The sequence below is a fragment of the Mesocricetus auratus genome, unplaced genomic scaffold, assembly GCF_017639785.1.
Source record: "Mesocricetus auratus isolate SY011 unplaced genomic scaffold, BCM_Maur_2.0 Super-Scaffold_100004, whole genome shotgun sequence".
In the NCBI taxonomy this organism is placed as follows: Eukaryota; Metazoa; Chordata; class Mammalia; order Rodentia; family Cricetidae; genus Mesocricetus; species Mesocricetus auratus.
In genome coordinates this window covers 38,092,629-38,111,753 of record NW_024429189.1, presented here as the reverse complement: position 1 = coordinate 38,111,753, position 19,125 = coordinate 38,092,629, and the positions used below count along the sequence as shown (strand labels likewise).

The 19,125-nt window shown below is 42.1% G+C and overlaps 1 protein-coding gene across 1 annotated transcript in view; it reads left to right on the top strand.

The window, feature by feature from the left end:
- Nucleotides 1–19,125, top strand: part of Lrp2 (LDL receptor related protein 2) — a 144,535-nt gene that overhangs the window by 11,792 nt on the left and 113,618 nt on the right. The window contains exons 2-3 of the mRNA XM_040745510.1: nt 16,292–16,399; nt 17,959–18,081. Of these exons, the coding sequence (XP_040601444.1) occupies nt 16,292–16,399; nt 17,959–18,081 (231 nt within the window). The remainder of the gene's footprint in view (nt 1–16,291; nt 16,400–17,958; nt 18,082–19,125) is intronic.

The window sequence follows — 19,125 nt, the reverse complement described above, 5'->3', positions numbered from 1 at the left end:
TTCTTGAGTTGGGATGTAGATGCAGTTATTTTCCTAGAACATAATGATTACTACTGGTAGAAAACTATTCATCTTGCCAGGCAAGACAGCTCACAGGGTAAAGACACTTGGAAGCTTGATCCCTAGGGACCTTCATGCATGGTAGAAGGAGAGAGCTAAGTTGTCTGTGACATCTTCATGTGACTATGTCACACTGGTAATCATACCTACACCCCTACCCGTACCCACCTGCACACTCAATAAATTAATAAAGCCAATAAAATGAAGGCTTTTTCTTTTTAAGTTAGCATGTAATTTAAAAAATCTGCAAATTAGTACACACTCTTTCCAAGTTGGTTGCTGCTTTTATTTTTGGTTTTGGTAGGGTCTTGAATTTCTTCTGTCTCAACCTTCTGAATGGTTGTATACTACCAAGCCTGGTTCCAAGATAGTTGCTAAAAGGTTAATTTTTATACACCAGAATTCTGACTTTGTTTCTAGTATACTTTTGACATAAAAATTTAATTCTCCCCTAATATTTGGTGCAGTGAAGTGTAGAAAGAATTTGCTAAGCAGTCAATAGAGGTTGAGGTTCTGGTGAAAAACAAAATGGGTGGCTTAAAAATTGAAGGTTTGGTGCTTCTCACTGTAAATGATTAAACCCATCAGTGCAGACAAGAGAATGCAACACCGTGAAGGACTTGAGATGTTAAGAAGAACGCACACAGTGTCTGCCTTTTCCCTGCAAGGGGACCCAAAGAACGGATGGAACAGTTGCAGAAGGGAATGTGTGTAGCATAATCCTCTTGTAATTACAATTATTTTTCAGACATTTGACTGAAGGAACTAGAAAGAGACGTAAAGAGAGATGGCCCTTTATTAAAGTTCCAGTACTCTTTAGGGGGTCTAAGTGTGCCTTATTGTCATGACCTCCTCCAGAGGTTTCCAGCTCCACATGTGCTTGGGTAGATCAAAGACAGTTGGCTGTCTATATTTGAAGAAAGCAGAACCACTCATTGAGAACTGAATAGATAGGGAAGTCCATGGGTTATTCCCGAAACACTGCTTGTTTTCTTAGCCCACCATTTCTTGTGGCAAGGGCGAGAGAGACTGTTGTTCATTTGAGACAGGGTCTCACTAGGTAGCTGTGGCTGGAGCTCACTATATGGACTAGGCTGGTCTTAGATGCACAGATCTCCCTGCCTCTGTGACAGAATTAAAGCTGTGCACCACCACACCCCATTATTCCTCATTTTTATATATGTAAAAATTAATACATTTTTATGGGTTTTGTAGCAACAGGCTTTGAATGTTTGTGTTTATGAGCTGCTCCATCTTATTGTAAGTTAGCATAGACTAAGTGTGTGCATTACTGTAATCTTTTGGGTCTGTGCTAGACAGACCCCTGCATGCTAGGCGTGAGCTACAACCCAGTCCCTATCCCTATAAATATTAATATGCATATCTGTTAGTGTAACAACCACCACAGTCAGGACTAGGACAGTTCAACCCCGCCCACATTCATGTGTGCTTATCCTTTATAACCAGCCTCGGCAAATGAAGCACTTTAAAGTCCTTTTTCTGGACATTCACTGTCCTAGATGAAAGTCTCAATTGCCTTTCATTTGTTCATTTTTATTCAAGAAGTGTTCTCTGCTGGTTTTTGAAGTAATTCAAAATGACATGGTGGGTAAAGTCGCACGGCTGGATTTCCTTTATTATAATGGAAGGGTGCGGGGGAGGGAAGTCATGGAGAGATGGAAGCCTTTTCAATATAGCTATGTAAGAAAAAGATCTTGCTTGTTGTTTGGTTGGAATCTGAAAAGAAAACACTCAATCTCCCGAGAAGCGGGGAGAGGGGTATTTTTTTATTCAAGGAATTACTCCTGACACCTGGGAAATGATTAGTTGATGTTTGCAAAGTAGATTATGTTAGTGTGGTTAATTAACTGTGGTAATCAGGTGACTTTAATCAATTAACTCCCTGTTAACAATTTCCATCAATTTTGTAAATAAGTTACTGAATCAGTACATTGTACGCTTAGATGAAAGACTGGTCTCTGAGTCATTTTATCGATGATGGATTAGAGATGGTCCCTTTCTTATCTCATCCTCTCTCTGCTAGCCTTACTTTAATTATGTGGATGCTCAAGCTGGTTTTAGGACACACCAGGGTAACTTTTACTCCGTGGTTTTAAGAAAAAGTCATGCTTAAGACACCTTGCCCTGTCATCTTAGCACATTTCAGGAGGCAGATCTAGGAGGAACTTAAGTCAGCTTCTCTGTGGTGACACTAGGGAGATGTAAATAATGTAAGATGAACTTCTCAACTACATGAGTGATGAACAGGGCTTATCTACGTGTCTATCCGTCTGTCTGCCTGTCTGTCTGTCTCTGTGTATGTGTGTGTGCCTACCATAGCGCATGACATGAATATGGAGGGCAGAGGACAATTTGTGGGTGTTGGGTCTCTAGTTTCAGTGTACGAATTCCAAGAATTGAACTCAGGTCCTTGGGATGAGTAACAAGGGCCTCCACTCACTGAATCATCTGGTCAGGCCTAGAGTAAACTTTAGAGGATACCTTCAGTTATCCATTTAAAGAAAATACACACACATGCATACACACACACACACTCACACACACATACACACACATACTCTCACACATACACATACTCACACACCACCTATATGTATGTATGTGTACATACACACACACACTTTAGACACACACACTTATGACAAATGTTCTAGTTTTCAATTGTGAGCCAGATATTACAATGTTCCTTGAGAACATTGTGGGTGATTCTCTCCTTAAGATAGATGATATATATGAATTGTTTAGGGCCATGTCAGGAAGAAATATCTGAGTTGTAAATATTTATATATTTGCAACAATTCTATGCTAAAATCATTTCTATTTTATGGAAAAGAGACTCCTCAAGGTTTCCTCATCTACTGATGGTAGATTGCCTCAGGTTTGGGGTACAGCTCAGTCATTGTCGAGAGAGAGAGAGAGAGAGAGAGAGAGAGAGAGAGAGAGAGAGAGAGAGAGAGAGAGAGAGACAGGAACATCCTGACATGGATCTTTGACACTGTAAGCATGTCCACACAGACTGTACACACATGACCTGCCCTGTGGGAATGGATGGAAGTCAGTGATCTAAATTTAAAGCTCTTGCTACCAAGCCAAACTTGGCTTATTTTTCCCCCTATGATTTTAGAGGCTCCCTGGCCATGCTACTTCCAACCCCTCCTAGCCTGCTCAAAGATCCCTAATATCAGGGCCTGCTGAGGGCTGAGTTAACCTGGGGCCTGAGTTAGCTTCCTGTTGGGACATAGGCTGTGACTTGGAGATTCAGCTCAAGGTTGTCATCCATCGGTATTCCCATGAGTCACTTGACCTCTGCACCTGGTTTCCTCAATGGTCCAATGCCAATTCTGATTGCTGCCTCTTGGGAAGCAATATTCACAGGCCATTGTGAACATGTAAGGTGCTAGCCCTTAGTGAGTGTTCAGTGGATATTTTGCCCCACAGGGAACCTGGTGCAAAATTATTCACGTTTGACCAGTTCCTGGTTGGGTCAGTGCTGCTGAGGAGCCTGCCGCTGTGGGCTTTTGAAATGCAGAAACCACCTGTCAACTTCTCTATCCATAGAAACTGCTGAGGGGGTAAACAGCAGCCTCTTAAAGGAAGGGAAATTGCCAGACAAAGAAGTGTTGGAAGACAAGGCCTTGTCACCTGCCTGTCTGCTCCCAAGGACACTTTAGACCTTCATATTCCAGATGTTAAGGTGAAATTTGGGAAACGGTTCAAATTTCTCAGGAGAGAGATCCTGTCCATCTGGCTTTCTTTATTTTATCGTGCCCCTCTAACTCTGAGGACGGGACTGGTCGGAACAGGTGTAACCAGAGGGCAGCATGCCCTCTCCCTTGTCGAGGATTAGCTGAGAGCTGAGCAGATGAGGGTTAAAGTTGACTTGGTAGCACCCTCAGACAGGATGATTAACCACAGCCATGGATCAGCATTTGTTCCCTTCGGTAGGATTCACTCATTCAACCACATACACTGGCCCAAGTCTGTAATCCCAGGATTCAGGAGGCTGAGGCAGGGGGACTGTGACTTTGTTACCACAATGGGTTATATACCGAGAACCAGTTTCTCTTATTTAATGACATTACAGGAAGGGCACTGGAGAGTTGGGAGTGGAGAGTTTGTCTGGTTAATCATTCCCATTAGAACGATCATTCGCATGTTTCTTACACAAGCATTTGCATGCTGTGTCAGGGACCAGTTGCAGATGTGGAAACATGTACGGTGCTGTACCAGAGTTTGGGAGCACAGCAAAGGGGATGATGCTATCCAGTCTGTGCGAGGTGGCAAGGAAGACCTCACATGTGGCCTGTTTGAACTCAGTCTTCCAGCAGGGTGTCCCAGGAGATGGAGCCGGGGAACGCTGCACTGGGGAAGGTTTCCTCTGACCAGCTGAGAAGTTGGGTGGGTTTGAAGAAATGTAGGCTAGGAAGTACAGTGAACAGATGTTGTTTGTTTAATGTGTGTGTATGTGTGCTGTTGTGTGTGCATACGTGTCTGTGCAGGTGGAGGCAAATGTGACATCAGTGTCTTCCTCAACTGATGTCCACCTTGTCTTTCAAAAGCAGGGTCTCTTGTTGAACTTGAAGTTCACTGGTTGGGCTGGACTGGTCAGCAAGCTTCCAAGATCCTCTGTTTTCCCTCTCCCTTGCTCTGGGATTTCAGTTCCTGCCTCAGGGCTTGGCTTTTTTATATAGGTGCAGGCGATTGAGTGGCAAGTACTTAACCCAGCTGGCCATCTCTCCATTTTATAATGACTACATGAGATATTGCCTCAAAAAAAAGAAGTGTGTGTTCTCTGTTTTTGTTTAAAATATCAGAGCCCCAGCTCAGCAGTGACTATGGCAATGACAGCAATAGCAGCCTGGATTTTTGTTGCGGTTGTTTGGATTTTTGAGACAGGGTCTCACCAAACAGCCCTGGTTGTCCTAGAACTTACTATCTAGACCAGGCTGACCAGAGATCCACCTGCCTCAACCTCCCAAGAACTGGGATTAAAGGTGTGCACCACCACTGCTGGGCTCTGGTCAAGGGCTTTTATCATCACTATCCTTTGAGGAAAACCAAACACTGACAGTAAGATGACTTTCACAGGGTGAGAGGCGGAGCTAGGGTCTGAGCCTGGGCTATATGAATGATGTCCGGGACTTAGCCCTTGGTAGTGTTCTTGGCTTCTAAGTAGTCTTCTCTCTGTCCCTTCCTCACCCTACTGCAGTTTTACAGGGCCTTATCAGTGGTGTGCGGCCATCTGACAGTTCACACTTAGCCTCTTAACATTCTGTGGGAGAGTTGGTGGCTTTTAGATAGGAGAGCCTTAAAGGAAGGAGGAAAATGTAAACTCACACGTGAAGAGATAATGATTCCATATGCTGCAATAGTTGAACCAATAGGGAGAGAAACTCATCTGAATTAACCTGTGATGAGAACACACCTGGCTGTACATGGGAGTTTCATAAATGTGAGTCCCTGTCTTATTCCAGAAGTCTGGGCCATGGGGCTGTGTGTGTGCATACTTGATCCCCATTTGGGTGGAACTGGTGAAAATCCTGTGTTTCCGGTGAAAGCGGCTACTTGACTCATAACCAGTGCAACAGGAGTTTCAAATCAGTATTTCATCTATTTTTGTTGTTGTTGTTGCTTCTTTTAAAGCCTTGGAAGTCATTGCCCCAGCAATATTGCCCACGGCCTTTTCTTTTGGTTAAGTTTAATCTAAGATTTATTACACTGCTTTACAGAGGATCCTAGGTTCTCTTGAGAAGCCTTTTGGTCCTGTTTTAACTGTTCTGCGTTTTTATAGAAACAAAACAAAACAAAACGCTTAACCTGATGAGATTTTGGCTTCAGCAAAAGCTTTGTAACAATATATGATGTTAAGGACTCCTCTAAGATACTGTTTCCCTCCAGTCTGCTTCACCGAGCTGAAGGGAGGGTATCTGGGCATTGGAAAATGACCGCAACTGCAGAGTGACCTCCCTTATAGACTTCCTATTTCAGCAAGTGCACACACAGAAAATATTCCTTTAAAATATTCTGTGAACAAGTTCATTTGGGGGGAGAATTTGGAGGCCAAGAAATCCTGGCAAGCCAAGGGAGAGAGAAGGGATTTTCAGATAGAGAGGTGGAGGTAGGATCCTTTGACTTGATAAGGCTCTAATTCTTGGGCTATTTGGGAGAGCCTTTTAAACTTAAGTGTCTTTCCCCCTTTCTAGCTTACCCGGGAGACTTAGGAAGGGCTGAGTGAAAGGATGCCCTGAGTATAAGCTTTGCCAGCAAGGACTGACTTTCTCTAATTTCTTAGATTCTAGATGGGTCTTGGCTAGTTGACTTGGTTCACTGGAGGAGAATGAACTGTTGTAAAGATGGTGCATTTGCTGACAACTGTCCTTCCGCCAGCTGTGGTTTTCCTGCTTATCAATACATGTCTGTTTGCTTGAACTGAGTAACATGTTTACTGTATGAAGAATATTTAGGACTTTTAGTTTAACTAGCTATAATATATACATAAAAGCGCGCGCGCACACACACACACACACACACACACACACACACACACACACGCACACACACATTCATATATATGTATGGTCTCACTCTAGTTTGTGCTTCCCTGGTACTTAGTAGAGAGCCTGCCTCAGCTTTCCAAGTTCGGAGGTTTCATTAGCAGTGATGGGATCATGGCGGTGGCTCACCTTTTGGAGGAAAGGTTGGATGGCCATGCTTATTTATGTTCAACCAGAAATAAAAGAATGGCTTGGAATGATTAAGTTTTCTTTTCATTGTATTTGAAAAGGCACTGGTGAATGTTCTTTCAGTGAGAGAATATTTTGCAATGTTGTGTTTTTCTACCATATAAGGTTGAGAACTCTGATAATGTAGCTAATGTGTATCTTTAATTGTGTGTGTGTGTGCGTGTGTGTGTGTGTGTGTGTGTTTGTGTGTGAGTGTGTGATCCCAGTGGGTAAAGGTGCTGCCGCTAACCCTAAAACCTGAGTTTGACACAGTGGAAGGAGAGAACGACTCCCACAAGTTACCCTCTGACCTCCATATGCACGCTGTGTCATAGGTGTGCCTCCCCCTTGTAAGCAAACGAACGTAATAATAAAAATTAAAGGTTGTAGCCTGGCGGTGGGGGCGCACGCCTTTAGTCCCAGCACTCTGTGAGTTCTAGACCAGCCTGGTCTACAAGAGCTAGCTGCAGGACAGCCTCCAAAACCACAGAGAAACCCTGTTTCGAACCCTCCCCACAATTTAAAAAAGTTGTATTTATAATACCAGCAGTACATTCTTTAATTACTAATGATACTTAAAACACATCAGGTAAAATGTTTTTTCTTCCTGTCTCTGGCCGTAAGCTTAATTTATTGAAGCAGCTGTTCATATTGGGACAGCATACTTCCCGACACATAGGCAGAAACTAGAGTAGCAGTATATCATGCATGCGTGTCAGCTGGTGAAATACAATGCTGTGATTTTGTGTCAACCAACCTTTGAATTGTGTCATCATGATCACATAATATGACGTGATGACATTTATAGTGCCTGGGGATGATTTGAAGACCTATAAATGCTATTTGAGCCAGGGCCAAATGACTCTGGTTTGTGACAGATAACCTGAAGCTTTTCTCTTTAATTAAAATTATATTTATTTAATTTGTGTCTCTTAATAAACTGATAGTAACATACTAAGTGTAATGAACACATATACACAAATGTGTGTATGAATGTTTTGTGTAAATACGTTCTGAGTGAGAAGTAATTTAGTCCCTACCATGTAATTTGTGACTTATAAAGGCATATACCTATGACATGCTGGTGAAATATGGATTTGAGTCATAGTAAATAAGGTAGAATTGCTATTTTGTAACCACTTGAAAACAAGGTATAAGATACCAGATGTAATTTTCTTTTCTTTTTTGAGACAGGGTTTCTCTGTGAAGCAGCCATAGCTGTCAAACATGGAACCCGCTCTGTAGATCAGGCTGGCCTCAAACTCACAGAGATACGCTTGCCTCAGCCTCCCAAGCCCTGGGATTAAAGGCTAGTGCTTGGGATGCCCAGTGTTATCGAATCCAGTGTCTAGGAATAATATTTTTCCTGAACTCTTCCTTCTCTCTTTTATTCTCTTATATCTCCTCTGGTTGACACTGTAAGTGCTGTGGTGTGTTGGGCTTTTCTCTTGTACATTAAAAACCCTTCAGCAGGCAAGTGCCTGCCTGGAGATGCGTGTTTTTGTTTCTCATGAATAACTAATTTTGTTTGTAACGTTTAAGTCCATTCAATTATTTTTTTAAAATATTTATTCATATATTTAAGAAGCCAATAGAGATCCTTTGACTGATCTTGGTTAGAAAACAGCTTGAGTCTGTGAATGGGTGATTTATAGTTTTTTTTTTCTTTGCTGAGTATTTTAAATCATTAAGTGTTGAAGGGCATTTTACCCTTTTCTGAAGGGGTTTGATTCATTGGGTCCTTATTTATGGGGGCCAGCAGATCATCTTAAATTTTCCTCTGTGTGAGAGAGTTCTTTTTGACATTCTATGAGGGTTCTCCTATAGAGAAGAGGGAGGTTTGGGGCTACTGTTCCATGTATGGAGGACCCCTCTGCAGACCCTTGTGACTTAGCAGCCAGGGAAAGAGCTGCAGGGATTTCAGACTAGCAGGAAAACCATGGGACCCAGTTCCACTTCTTTGGGCCAGGCTAGGAGGGATGTTTTAGATCCCCCACCTCGATACGTTTTTGAGAGTGCATCTGGTTGAGAGTGAGAGGATGATAATGAGAAATTATCTGGGTCTGATGTGTGCTTCCGGCATTGACTTTCACAGCCGTGATCCTTCACGTTACTGAAGAAGTCCTTTAGGGTTTTTGATGTCTGGTCCTTTGCTTTCCTGGCCTGACCTCTCCCTCCCCTAGAACAGGGAAGCCTGTTGGATGCTCTGGAACATTCCAGGGTGAAACAGGCCTCCCTGCAATTTAAGATTCTTTATCGCACTCCCAGGGGAGTTCATTTCACGTTACTGGTACCAGCAGCTGCGGCGTGATATTTCCCAATCTCAGATCTTATTGATGGGTGAGAAGGAGGGCAATTGCTGTCTAAGAAATTTTATTATCTTTTAGAAGGGAAGAATTTATTTTAGGGGCTTTCTTAGATGATTGTTCATGTTAAGACATTTTGAAGTGTTTTGAGTGTCCGGTCTGCTTAGATTCTGGGAGCTGGTGGCTGCTGGGGATGGGTGGTACTGCTGGTTTTGTTGCTGAGACAGTGGGGTGGGCACTCTTGACATTTCCCAGGTCGGACCTGGGATGCCTTGATTTCTGAGTTGCTCAGGATTTCTCTGAAAGACGAATAACTGTCCCATTTCAAATGTCAATAGTATCCGTTCTAGAAGCATTGAGAAGCATGGCTTAGTTTATAATGTTTTCTAGTGCTGACAGACACAATGATTGCATGGTGGGAGTTGCCTAATGAAAAAGTAGCAGTGTACAAGGGACCCCCAAATGGAGAGCAAGACTGCATGCAGACTGATAGGGGTTAGAGGGAAAAGGAGAAAAGTAGTAAGTTATAAAAGATGGTAGTCTTGTTTCTTCATTTCCTCATTGCTCAGAATAGAAAGGCTACACCCCATTCTGCTAGCTTTTGGTCATGGAAAAGCCTGTGTATACCTATTGCTAAGACTTTGGAGTTGAACGGACCTTAAGGCTGAATTCTGCAGGCTGGGTGCTCGCACACATTTCTTTGGAGAGGATGACAGGCTAGAGTCACTAAGTTATCTGTGCCCTGCGAAGTAGGATCTGTTAACAATTGCTATGCAAACAGATGTTTTAGATCTGGACCCATCTCTGCATAAGAGTCTGGGGAGTGAAGTCCTCATGGCCACTTCTGGACACTAGTTTGGGTTTATCTTCTTATGTTTTTGACATAGCCCACAGCAGGTGACCATGTCCATTCTGCCATTTGCTGTCATTTTGTTTGCTGGAGACAGTATCTCACTATCTATGTAGCCCAGGTTGGCCTCTTGATTGTCAGACCTTGTGCATCCTTACGCCCTGAATTCCTTTTCCCCCCTCTGTTCTACCACTCTGTTGCTGTAAAACTAAGCACCTCTTGTATTTAGGCTGGACAAGGCCATCCAGTATGAGGAATAGGTTCCCAAGGGCCAGCCAAAGCATTAGGGACAGCCCCTGCTCCCTACTAGGCCAAGCCACACAACTGTCACAAATGTAGAGGGCTTAGGTTGGCCCCATGTATGTTTCAGTCCTGAGCCCTATGAACCCAGGTTAGTTGATTCTGTGTTTTCTTGTGATGTCCTTGACCCCTCTGGCTCCTACAATCCTTCCTCCCTCTCTTCAGTGGGATTCCCCAAGCTCAACCTAATGTTTGGCTGTGGGTCTCTGTATCTGTTTCCATTAGTTACTGGATAAGCATCTCTGACAAATGGGGCAGTCACCTATCTGATTACTGGGGATGGCAAGTTTAGACTATCTATTCACTATTGCTAGGAGTCTTAGCGGGGGTTATCCTTGTAGATTTGTAGGACAGTTCCCCTTTCTAGTCATCTCTTTTAGTACTCTCCTCCTCCACCCTCCTGGCTTTCTTCTTTATCTACCCATAAAGATCAGAAAGTCTTGTTCTGCTTTGCAAAGGGCTTCTGGTCACACACGATTCTGGTGGCTTGTGGTACTCCCCACACCCATCCCACAGGTCACTTTTTTTTTTTAGCTTAGTCTAGGTTGGCTGAACTTTTGATATTTCTGCCCTATCTCAGAAGTGCTGGGATTACAGTATTTGCCATCACATCTAGCCTTTAATTGTCATTTCATTGTCTTTACTACTTATTGAGACCTAAATTATTTATTATGACATTCTAATCTTGGAGCCAGCCTGCTTAGGTGTGAACCCATGAGCTGAGTAACTCATCTGCTACATACATGGGGCTGTTAATGCTCTCACAGGGTTGTGCTGATCAGCAAGGTCTCCCTGGAAACCATGTGGAATCCTCCAGGCAAGTTCTGGAGTTGTGGGAAATGAGGTGATGGAATGAATACAGGTCCAGAATCACACAGGTCCAGAGTCTGAACTGGGTGGACATTTTCTCCCTGTGTGACTCTGGGGAAGATGGTTCGTGTCATGTCATATTAAGTAAGAATAATATATCATTCATACAGGGGGTCCAATGGATATGTGTATGTACCCAGTTAATAGTAGTTGCTGTATAAGTCTTGAATGGTTTGTGAATTCTATGAAAAAGTCCTGTCCTTATTCCACAAACAGTAAAATAATGTTTGCACATAGGAATCAGGGGTTTTATTTTTGTGACTTTAGTGATTTTGACATCATACTCTGGTTCTATTTCTAAATTTTGTTAAGACTTATTTGTTTTTACCTTATATGTATGAGTTTTTCCTGTATGTATGTGTATAACGTGCATGCCTGGGGCCTGTGGAGGTCAAAAGAGGGCACTGGATTCCCTGGAAATGGTTACAAGTCACTGTGTGGGTGTTGGGAACTGAACTCTGGTTCTTTGCAGGAGCAGTGAGTGCTCTTAACTGCTGATTCATTTCTCCAGGGGCCCAGTCCTTTAGAACTGGAGTTACATATGGTTGTGAGCCACCATGTGGGTGCTAGACATTGTACGTAGGTCCTTTGGAAGCGTAGTCTGTGTTCTTAACTGCTGAGTCATCTGTCCACCCCTACTTATGTTTTTAAAAAGAAATTACTTTTTATTTTGAAGTGTCTGTGTGTGTGTGTGTGTGTGTGTGTCTGTGTGTGTGTGTGTGTGTGTGTGCACAAATGCCATGGAGCAGGTGTAAAAGTGAGAAGACAGCTTCTGGGAATCTGTCCTCTCCTGCCATAGGTTCTGGGGATCGAACTTAGGTCAGATTCTTGTATCTGACTGAGCCATCACAGCTCCCTCCTTCTCTCCATTCTTTTCATCTTGACCCTTTCACAAATTCTCTTCTTAGAAAAGAAGCAAATGTCAGTCAATGGAACATTGTCTGAAGTCAACACAGTGTGGTAATTTGTCCTAAATCCTCTTTTTTCCCCCTCTAGATCCTCACATGTGTTTTCCTCCCAAACACTTGGTCCCCTGGGGGAAGGAAGTTGGTGTATCTGTTTTTAAAATGTGTGCAACTAATAAATCACAGTGACAATTCCTTCACAGAGCTCAAAACGAACGTAGAGCAATTCCTTAATTCATCCATAGTTTTTTTTTTTACTTCACGTTTCCTATACTTCATTTCAAATCCCTTGAAGCTGATAGACTAAGCTCTAATGTTTATAATGAGTAATGGTTCAGTATAATCCCCACCTCTGACCTACATAGAAGGTCAGTCTCCTTTGGAGATTTAGGGTTATCTGTTTATAACTTTATGCTGTTTCATTGACAGCCAAGGTAACAAATTATATGGACCATCCTGCCCAGCCTAACGGTGACTGGACAGTAATGTGCTCACTAGTGAAACTGAAGCAAGACCACACCCTCACTTTCTGCGGAGCATTTTAGCTGCTTGGTTTTCATAACAAAACATTAAATGAGACCTGAAATTCTCTTGTGTACTTAACCTAGTTTATAAACTATTAGGCTCCTTTTTCAGTGCCTTGGGATGTTAAGAGGACATTTGCAGATACAGATATTTAGGGATGAAGCCCACAAAACCAATTAATGCATTTTCATGTGCAAGTATCATTAGAACACAACCTAAAATATTAGGACAGGTGGTTAAAATACTGGACAGGTAGATCAGCTGTGTATTTCTTCTTGGCACCCGTGACGAGCAGCACACAACCATCTAACTTCAAGGGAGCTAATGCCTCAAGGCACACACACACACACACACACACACACACACACACACACACACCATAAAGTTAGGAAAAAAAATGGAAAGATTATTATGATGATGCACTGTTTTCTCTTTAAAAACTTTTTTCTCCATAGGGGTAGGAGAGGTGGCTTAGCAGTTAAGAATACGCACTGCTCTTGCAGGGGACTTTGGTTCCCATAACCAACATGAGGGGGCTCACAGCTGTCTGTTGCCCCAGCTCTTGACATTCGCATACTCCTACATGCACATGCTGTACTTACACTTCTGTAAGCAAACACATGCACATAGAATCTTTAAAAGGCAACTCAGCGTCTTCGTAGTCTTTATTTCAAATTAGCCCATTTGTTTTCTTTTCTGTGGGTTCTGATGGCCATCTCCACGTTTGATTTAAAATTTCAGATTGTATCAACATTTCTTTTGAATTTCCCTCTGTTTCTGAGTGCTATAAAATTCCCCCAAATCTTATTTTCAAGGGTAGAGCCTGCCTCCCTTCCCAGCAGTGCATGAGTTCTGTGGAAGTCCACACAACTCTGACTCCTGAACTCAATGACTCATAACAGGTGTGTAGAGAATGAATGAAAAGCCCACGTTCATTTTCGAGTACAGAATAATTTGGCATGCATGACAGGGAACACAGAGTAGTGATCAGTGAGGCTTATTTACTGGTATGGAACTAGCAGGTTCAAGCAGTATCTTTATTGTTTGCTGCTGAATGCTAAGCAAGTTATTGCAGTACTCTGCAACGTGGTGTGTGTGTCTCTCTAGGTTGTTATGAGGGTTAATAGGTACCTTTGCAGGACTTGTGAGTTAAGGTTGCTTCATTAATATAGGACACTTAAAAATACATATGAGCCAATTGAAATTGGGGGGTGCCTGCAATTGTAATCAAGTCCTAATCTAGACCTTTCCAAGAACAGTTTGTTTTTAAACAACACATGTTCTCTTCATAGTAGAATGGATGACACTTCTGGCATCCATGGAGGATTTTGGCTGACTTCTGAGAGACCACACAGCAATGATAAAGTGTCTATTTGTTTGTTTTTTTTTTCTGGAGAGAAATTTTCAAACAATGGTTATTTGAGAGCTATAACAGGCATGAAGTTCCCACTGAAAGATGATTTGGACAAATGAATTATCAGGAAATACTGACAAATTGAGTAAATTGGGTTTTACTTTAGATAATGTAGCAATTGGAAGATAAACTGGAAATCAGGGCCTATTGTTTAAATGCAATATTCCCCAACAATTTTAATTTTAAATAGTTGGCTTTGAAGTGTTTCACAAAAATAATTTTTTATCTACTTTGTAATATTTTATACTATTATACTTTGGTGTTTTAGCAAAATTAAAATAAACAAAAACAAACTTTAGTTGAATTGACTTTAAAAATTACTAAAGAACTATTATCAATTGTGTGTATTTTCAAAACAGGCAACATGTTACCCTAAGAATTTTCATTCTGCAACAATATAAAACTGACCAGATTGTCCCTTATAGTGGTTATGATTTTTCATTCAGCAGTGATTAGCTATTAAGAGACACAAACACATTAAGCTCATAAATGTGTTCTGCTGGATTGCTAACAATAGACCTGATTGATAAAAGTGATTTAATATATGTTGTGTTAACAGCTGAACCTCCAAAGCCCCTAATCTCCCAGGGAAATATTGCTTTGTAGAACAAAATCCAATGAGAAGCTCTGGGATTCCAGAGTGAATTTGTACATTCCTTAGGGGCATTTTTGCAAGGGAGGTTGTTGTGTTTTAAAGGTAGTTGATAAGAGACCTGCACCACCAACCCCAGGCCCGCACCACCAACCACCACCATGCATTAGTCTATAGAAGGTATTTGGGTGTACGTACTCCTGTACCACTCGGTACCACCATCTAGCCAAGGGAAGTTTCTGACCATTTGCAGCATACATTATAAATCAGGGTGTCACTACCAGACAATCAGATTTGAACATTCCATGAACAAAGTAGCCTATATTCCCTAGGAATAGATCACTTAGCTCTGTTTATGTCTCGCTGTTGATACACTTGCATTTGCACAAGTCAGGATAACATCTTGTTTATTTATTCTAGGAGTAGGTAATTGATCTGTATATTTAGTCAAGGTGGGGTTAATTATAGACAAACCTGAATTTTCTCATTTAGTGTGATTGCTTAAATAAAGAAGGAAAATATAGTTTTCCAACTTTGAAAAAATACGCCTATTCAGTGGGTTTGTGAATTAAATTTGAATTTTCTCCAAGTTGGGTTCAGTGTTGGCCACCCTCTTTGAAGAAACTTTTCTCTTTGGCACAAAATTCTTGGAAAGATCACTGGATAGATATTGTTAGATTAGTCCCCAAGGACAATTGCAAGATATATTTGCTTAAAAAAAATGAAATGAGCTTAAGCACATCCCCTTTCTAACTTCACTGCCACTTGGGGTGTGCCAATTTTGAGGGCCAGGTTTGTGCCCTCCGGTTGCAGAAAATCTGTTTTGTAAACTTGACAATGTGCACATTAGTTTTTGAAAAGAGCATCCATAGTTGGTCTGACTTTAAACACCAGTTAACAGATGTAAGAAAGGGGATTAAAACACCATAGGTAAGCAAATGAGGGTATAGCCGTGCTAACCTGTGTCTTCGACAAATTCTTGCTAACCATTATCACTGATCCCTAATATACCAAGACATAGATATAAGAATATACAGCCTCTTTGTTATTGGATAGGAGTGTTGTAGTTTGTTTGGTTGTGAAAGTATTTCAAATCTTGATCAATACTTTGTTTTTTGAACAACCTCCCTTGCAAAAATGCTCCCAAGGAATGGGCAAACTCTCTAAGTGATCTATTCCTAGGGAATATAGGCTGCTTTGTTCATCTCCAATTCCTTAGGGAAAAGGAGATGTAGATGGGAAAGTCCCAACTTTAGCTCCTGAGTGCTGGGATTAAAGGCATGTGCCACCATGGCTGGCAGTGTAAACATTTTTAAACAGCAAGGTGCATGCTGTCAAATCGCTTCCTGGATAGGTCGTGTCAAGGTGTACGCTAATCAACTGTGTATGAAAGTATCCTTCTTGCAGATGTCCAAACAAATGTCTTTTATGTTATCAGTGTGGAATTGCTTTCCTAATTTTACACATAATTTGCATTCTTTTGCTACTAAATAGTTGAATATTTTTTCGTTTCATCCCTAATTTGTATTTCTTTCATGAAGTATCTTATTTTTCTTTTATTGAAAATATTTTTCTCACATTCTGATCACAGTTTCCCCTCCCTCTCTACGCCTCCGGAGCAGTTTCTCCCTGCTTCTTCTCCCATCATGCAATATCTTAAAAGGTTTTGTTGTTGTTGTTACTTGAGGTGTGGTCTCTCAATAAGTCTGTTTCTTGGTTGTTACAGAATGTGGCAGTGGAAATTTTCGCTGTGATAATGGATACTGTATCCCTGCCGCCTGGAGGTGCGATGGGACCAGAGACTGCTTGGATGACACAGACGAAATTGGCTGTCGTAAGTGACGAGGAGTCAGACATGGCTCTGCTTTGAGCTGCATAAATAAGTGCTGTATGATCTCGGCTGTAACAGAGAGAAAGTGGGGCATAGAAGAGCAAGAGGCTGTGCTCTGGTGGTGACCCAGGGCTGGGCTGACACCGTGAACTGCTGTTAGCGTCAGCTTTACTCCCCTTGGAGGGAGGGCCTCGGCGTATATCAGTTCCTTGCTGTGAGCCTGTGACTTCAGCCTTTACTGAGAATGAATTTACACTTGGTTTTCTGAATGAAGCTTGAAAATTATGGTTTGCTGACTAGTCGCCTGGGAAATTCTGTAAATCTAAAGATGTTATGTGAACTTCTATCATTTATAATTTATGTGTATGTAGAGCAACTTGTGAGCTACCATGAAGAATGTATAATAATGGCTCGTTTGGTTTTATGTTATTAAAATATTTAGATAAAACAACAACATATTTAATTTATTTAGGTTATTTATCTACTTTTAAACCATTTTCACACATTTCTTCATTGTCCTGAGTAGATTTCAGATTAGCTGAGTCACTTACTGCAGGTGCCACACAAGTGTCATGGGCTGCTCTCAAGTCACTGTCCTCAAGTCCTTTGTTCCCCCTGACTTGTCATAGGCAATGAGTCAATGGGCTCCAGAGTTCTTCTTTTTGACAGATCAGCAGGCATGAAAACAGGTGACACCGTGAGTGTTGTTTTGAGTTGGCCACCCCATGGCATAGTTGAGCAGTCGGGGATGCATTTGAAAATGGGGGGAGGAAGAGCAAGAGTCTGGGGTCTCTCACACTTCAAGCACAAACAGATCACCTGGGAGCTTGTAAAACTGCCATCTTTTGTTCCGTGTTGAGGGTAGACCCTGATATTTTTTGCGTTCTTACTAGTGTCTAGTTGATGCTTTTATTTTCTGAGTCATCCCTGGAATGAGCAGAACTGTGGTTATGGAATATGATATTGTGGGACACAATCATATGATCCTGTAGTGATAGACTTTGACTCCTGGGCTCCTAGTGTTTTTAAGTAACAGTGGCAGAATGCACAGTCATTATAGGATGCACGCATACATGGACAGTCTTAAAGTCTTTACACATTCTGGCGTCCTGTGATAATGACAACAGTTTCTGTGACAAATGGCAGCTAGCATCACATGGCTCTTTTACACACATCATTTTCTTCATTTTTTAGGATGGATATATTAAGGCTCAGAATTCACCAAAATTCCTAAGACAAGTAAATGTAGAAATAATTATTCTTGGTTTTCTCTTTACATTTAACGTATTTACCACTCACCATGACACTGTTATTGGATAGTAGTTAATTTTTTTACATAAATTGGATTTTGATGATTTTTCCTTAGATTTGTGTGTATGTATATTTGCTTTGTTCTCTGTTTATACATATTTGGATGCCATTACTGAGATGATTTGACAGTGAACTTGGGCAGGCTGCTCTAATGGTTATCGACCGATTACCCTTCACCTTGTCAAGCAAGCACTGCTGCTGCTATATGGGGCAGATGTGTGCCAGCCTAAGCCTCTTTTCTTGTGTTTCAGCTCCCCGTTCCTGTGGATCAGGCTTTTTCCTGTGTCCTGTTGAGGGAACCTGCATTCCCCACTCCTGGGTGTGTGACCAGGACAAGGATTGTTCAGATGGCGCGGATGAACATCAGAATTGCGGTAAGTGTTGAGAGCATGGTATTTTCTTCTGGTTCTTTGACACCTGAAGACTAGCCTGTTAGAGACAGGTGAGCAGATTCTTCATCAACACTGGGCCGGGCCTTGGACTCTCTGGTAATATGCTGGTAATCTCACTCAGAGGCGGGATCACACAAAGTGTGGCTGTACTACAGAATCAGACCCCCAAGGCTTGGACCTGGTTAGCTCAGTAGGCTTTAATCTGAAGTATAGCTGAAATGAAAGTAGCAGCAGTGAGCCAGTCCCTCCTGCCATTCTTGGCTCTGTGGGCTGATGAGAACTGTGCTTAGGTCCCAGAGCTTTTGCCTATACTTTATTGAAATAGATTTCTGTGAATAGAAGGACAGAAGTGTAAAAAGAAATCGCAGCCCCTCTGGAACCTGTACTGGGAACACAGACGCTATTCTTGAACCTCACACTTGGTCTCTTGCTCCAGGCTGAACCTTTCCAAGGCTTAGTCCTACTATCCCATTCACTCCTCCCCTCACGGGGTGCTTTGCATCTGAGTGGCCTGTGCGTGAGGTGCTGCCTGACACTGCTGCAAAGATCCCCTTAGACTGGGTATCGGGAGGCCATTACGGTTGAGCAATGAGTTCCAGGCTAACCACGGTGACAGAGTGAGATCCAACTATAACAAAAACTAAATATCCAATAAAGATGCTTATGCCTCCATGTCTTTTTCTTTCTGGTACCTTCTTAAAAAAGTGTTCTTTGGGGGCAGAAAGCTTGCAGCTCCTTGTTCCAGCCTTCTCTGTTTTTTGTCCATTTGGGTCAGTTATCTCTTTGTTCTCCAGTCGTGTGTGTGTGTGTGTGTGTGTGTGTGTGTGTGTGTGTGTGTGTGTGTGTGTGTGTGTGTGAACTATCTTGGTCTATTCATCTGTAAGAGAGGAAAACGTCTTTGTCATCCTTCTCCCCATACCCCAAATATCTCCCTCTCCCTGTAAATTAGCCCAGGCTAGCCTGGAACTCTGATCCTCTTGCATTCTCAGGTCCGGGCAGTATGGGCTTGTGCCGTCACTCCTTCCT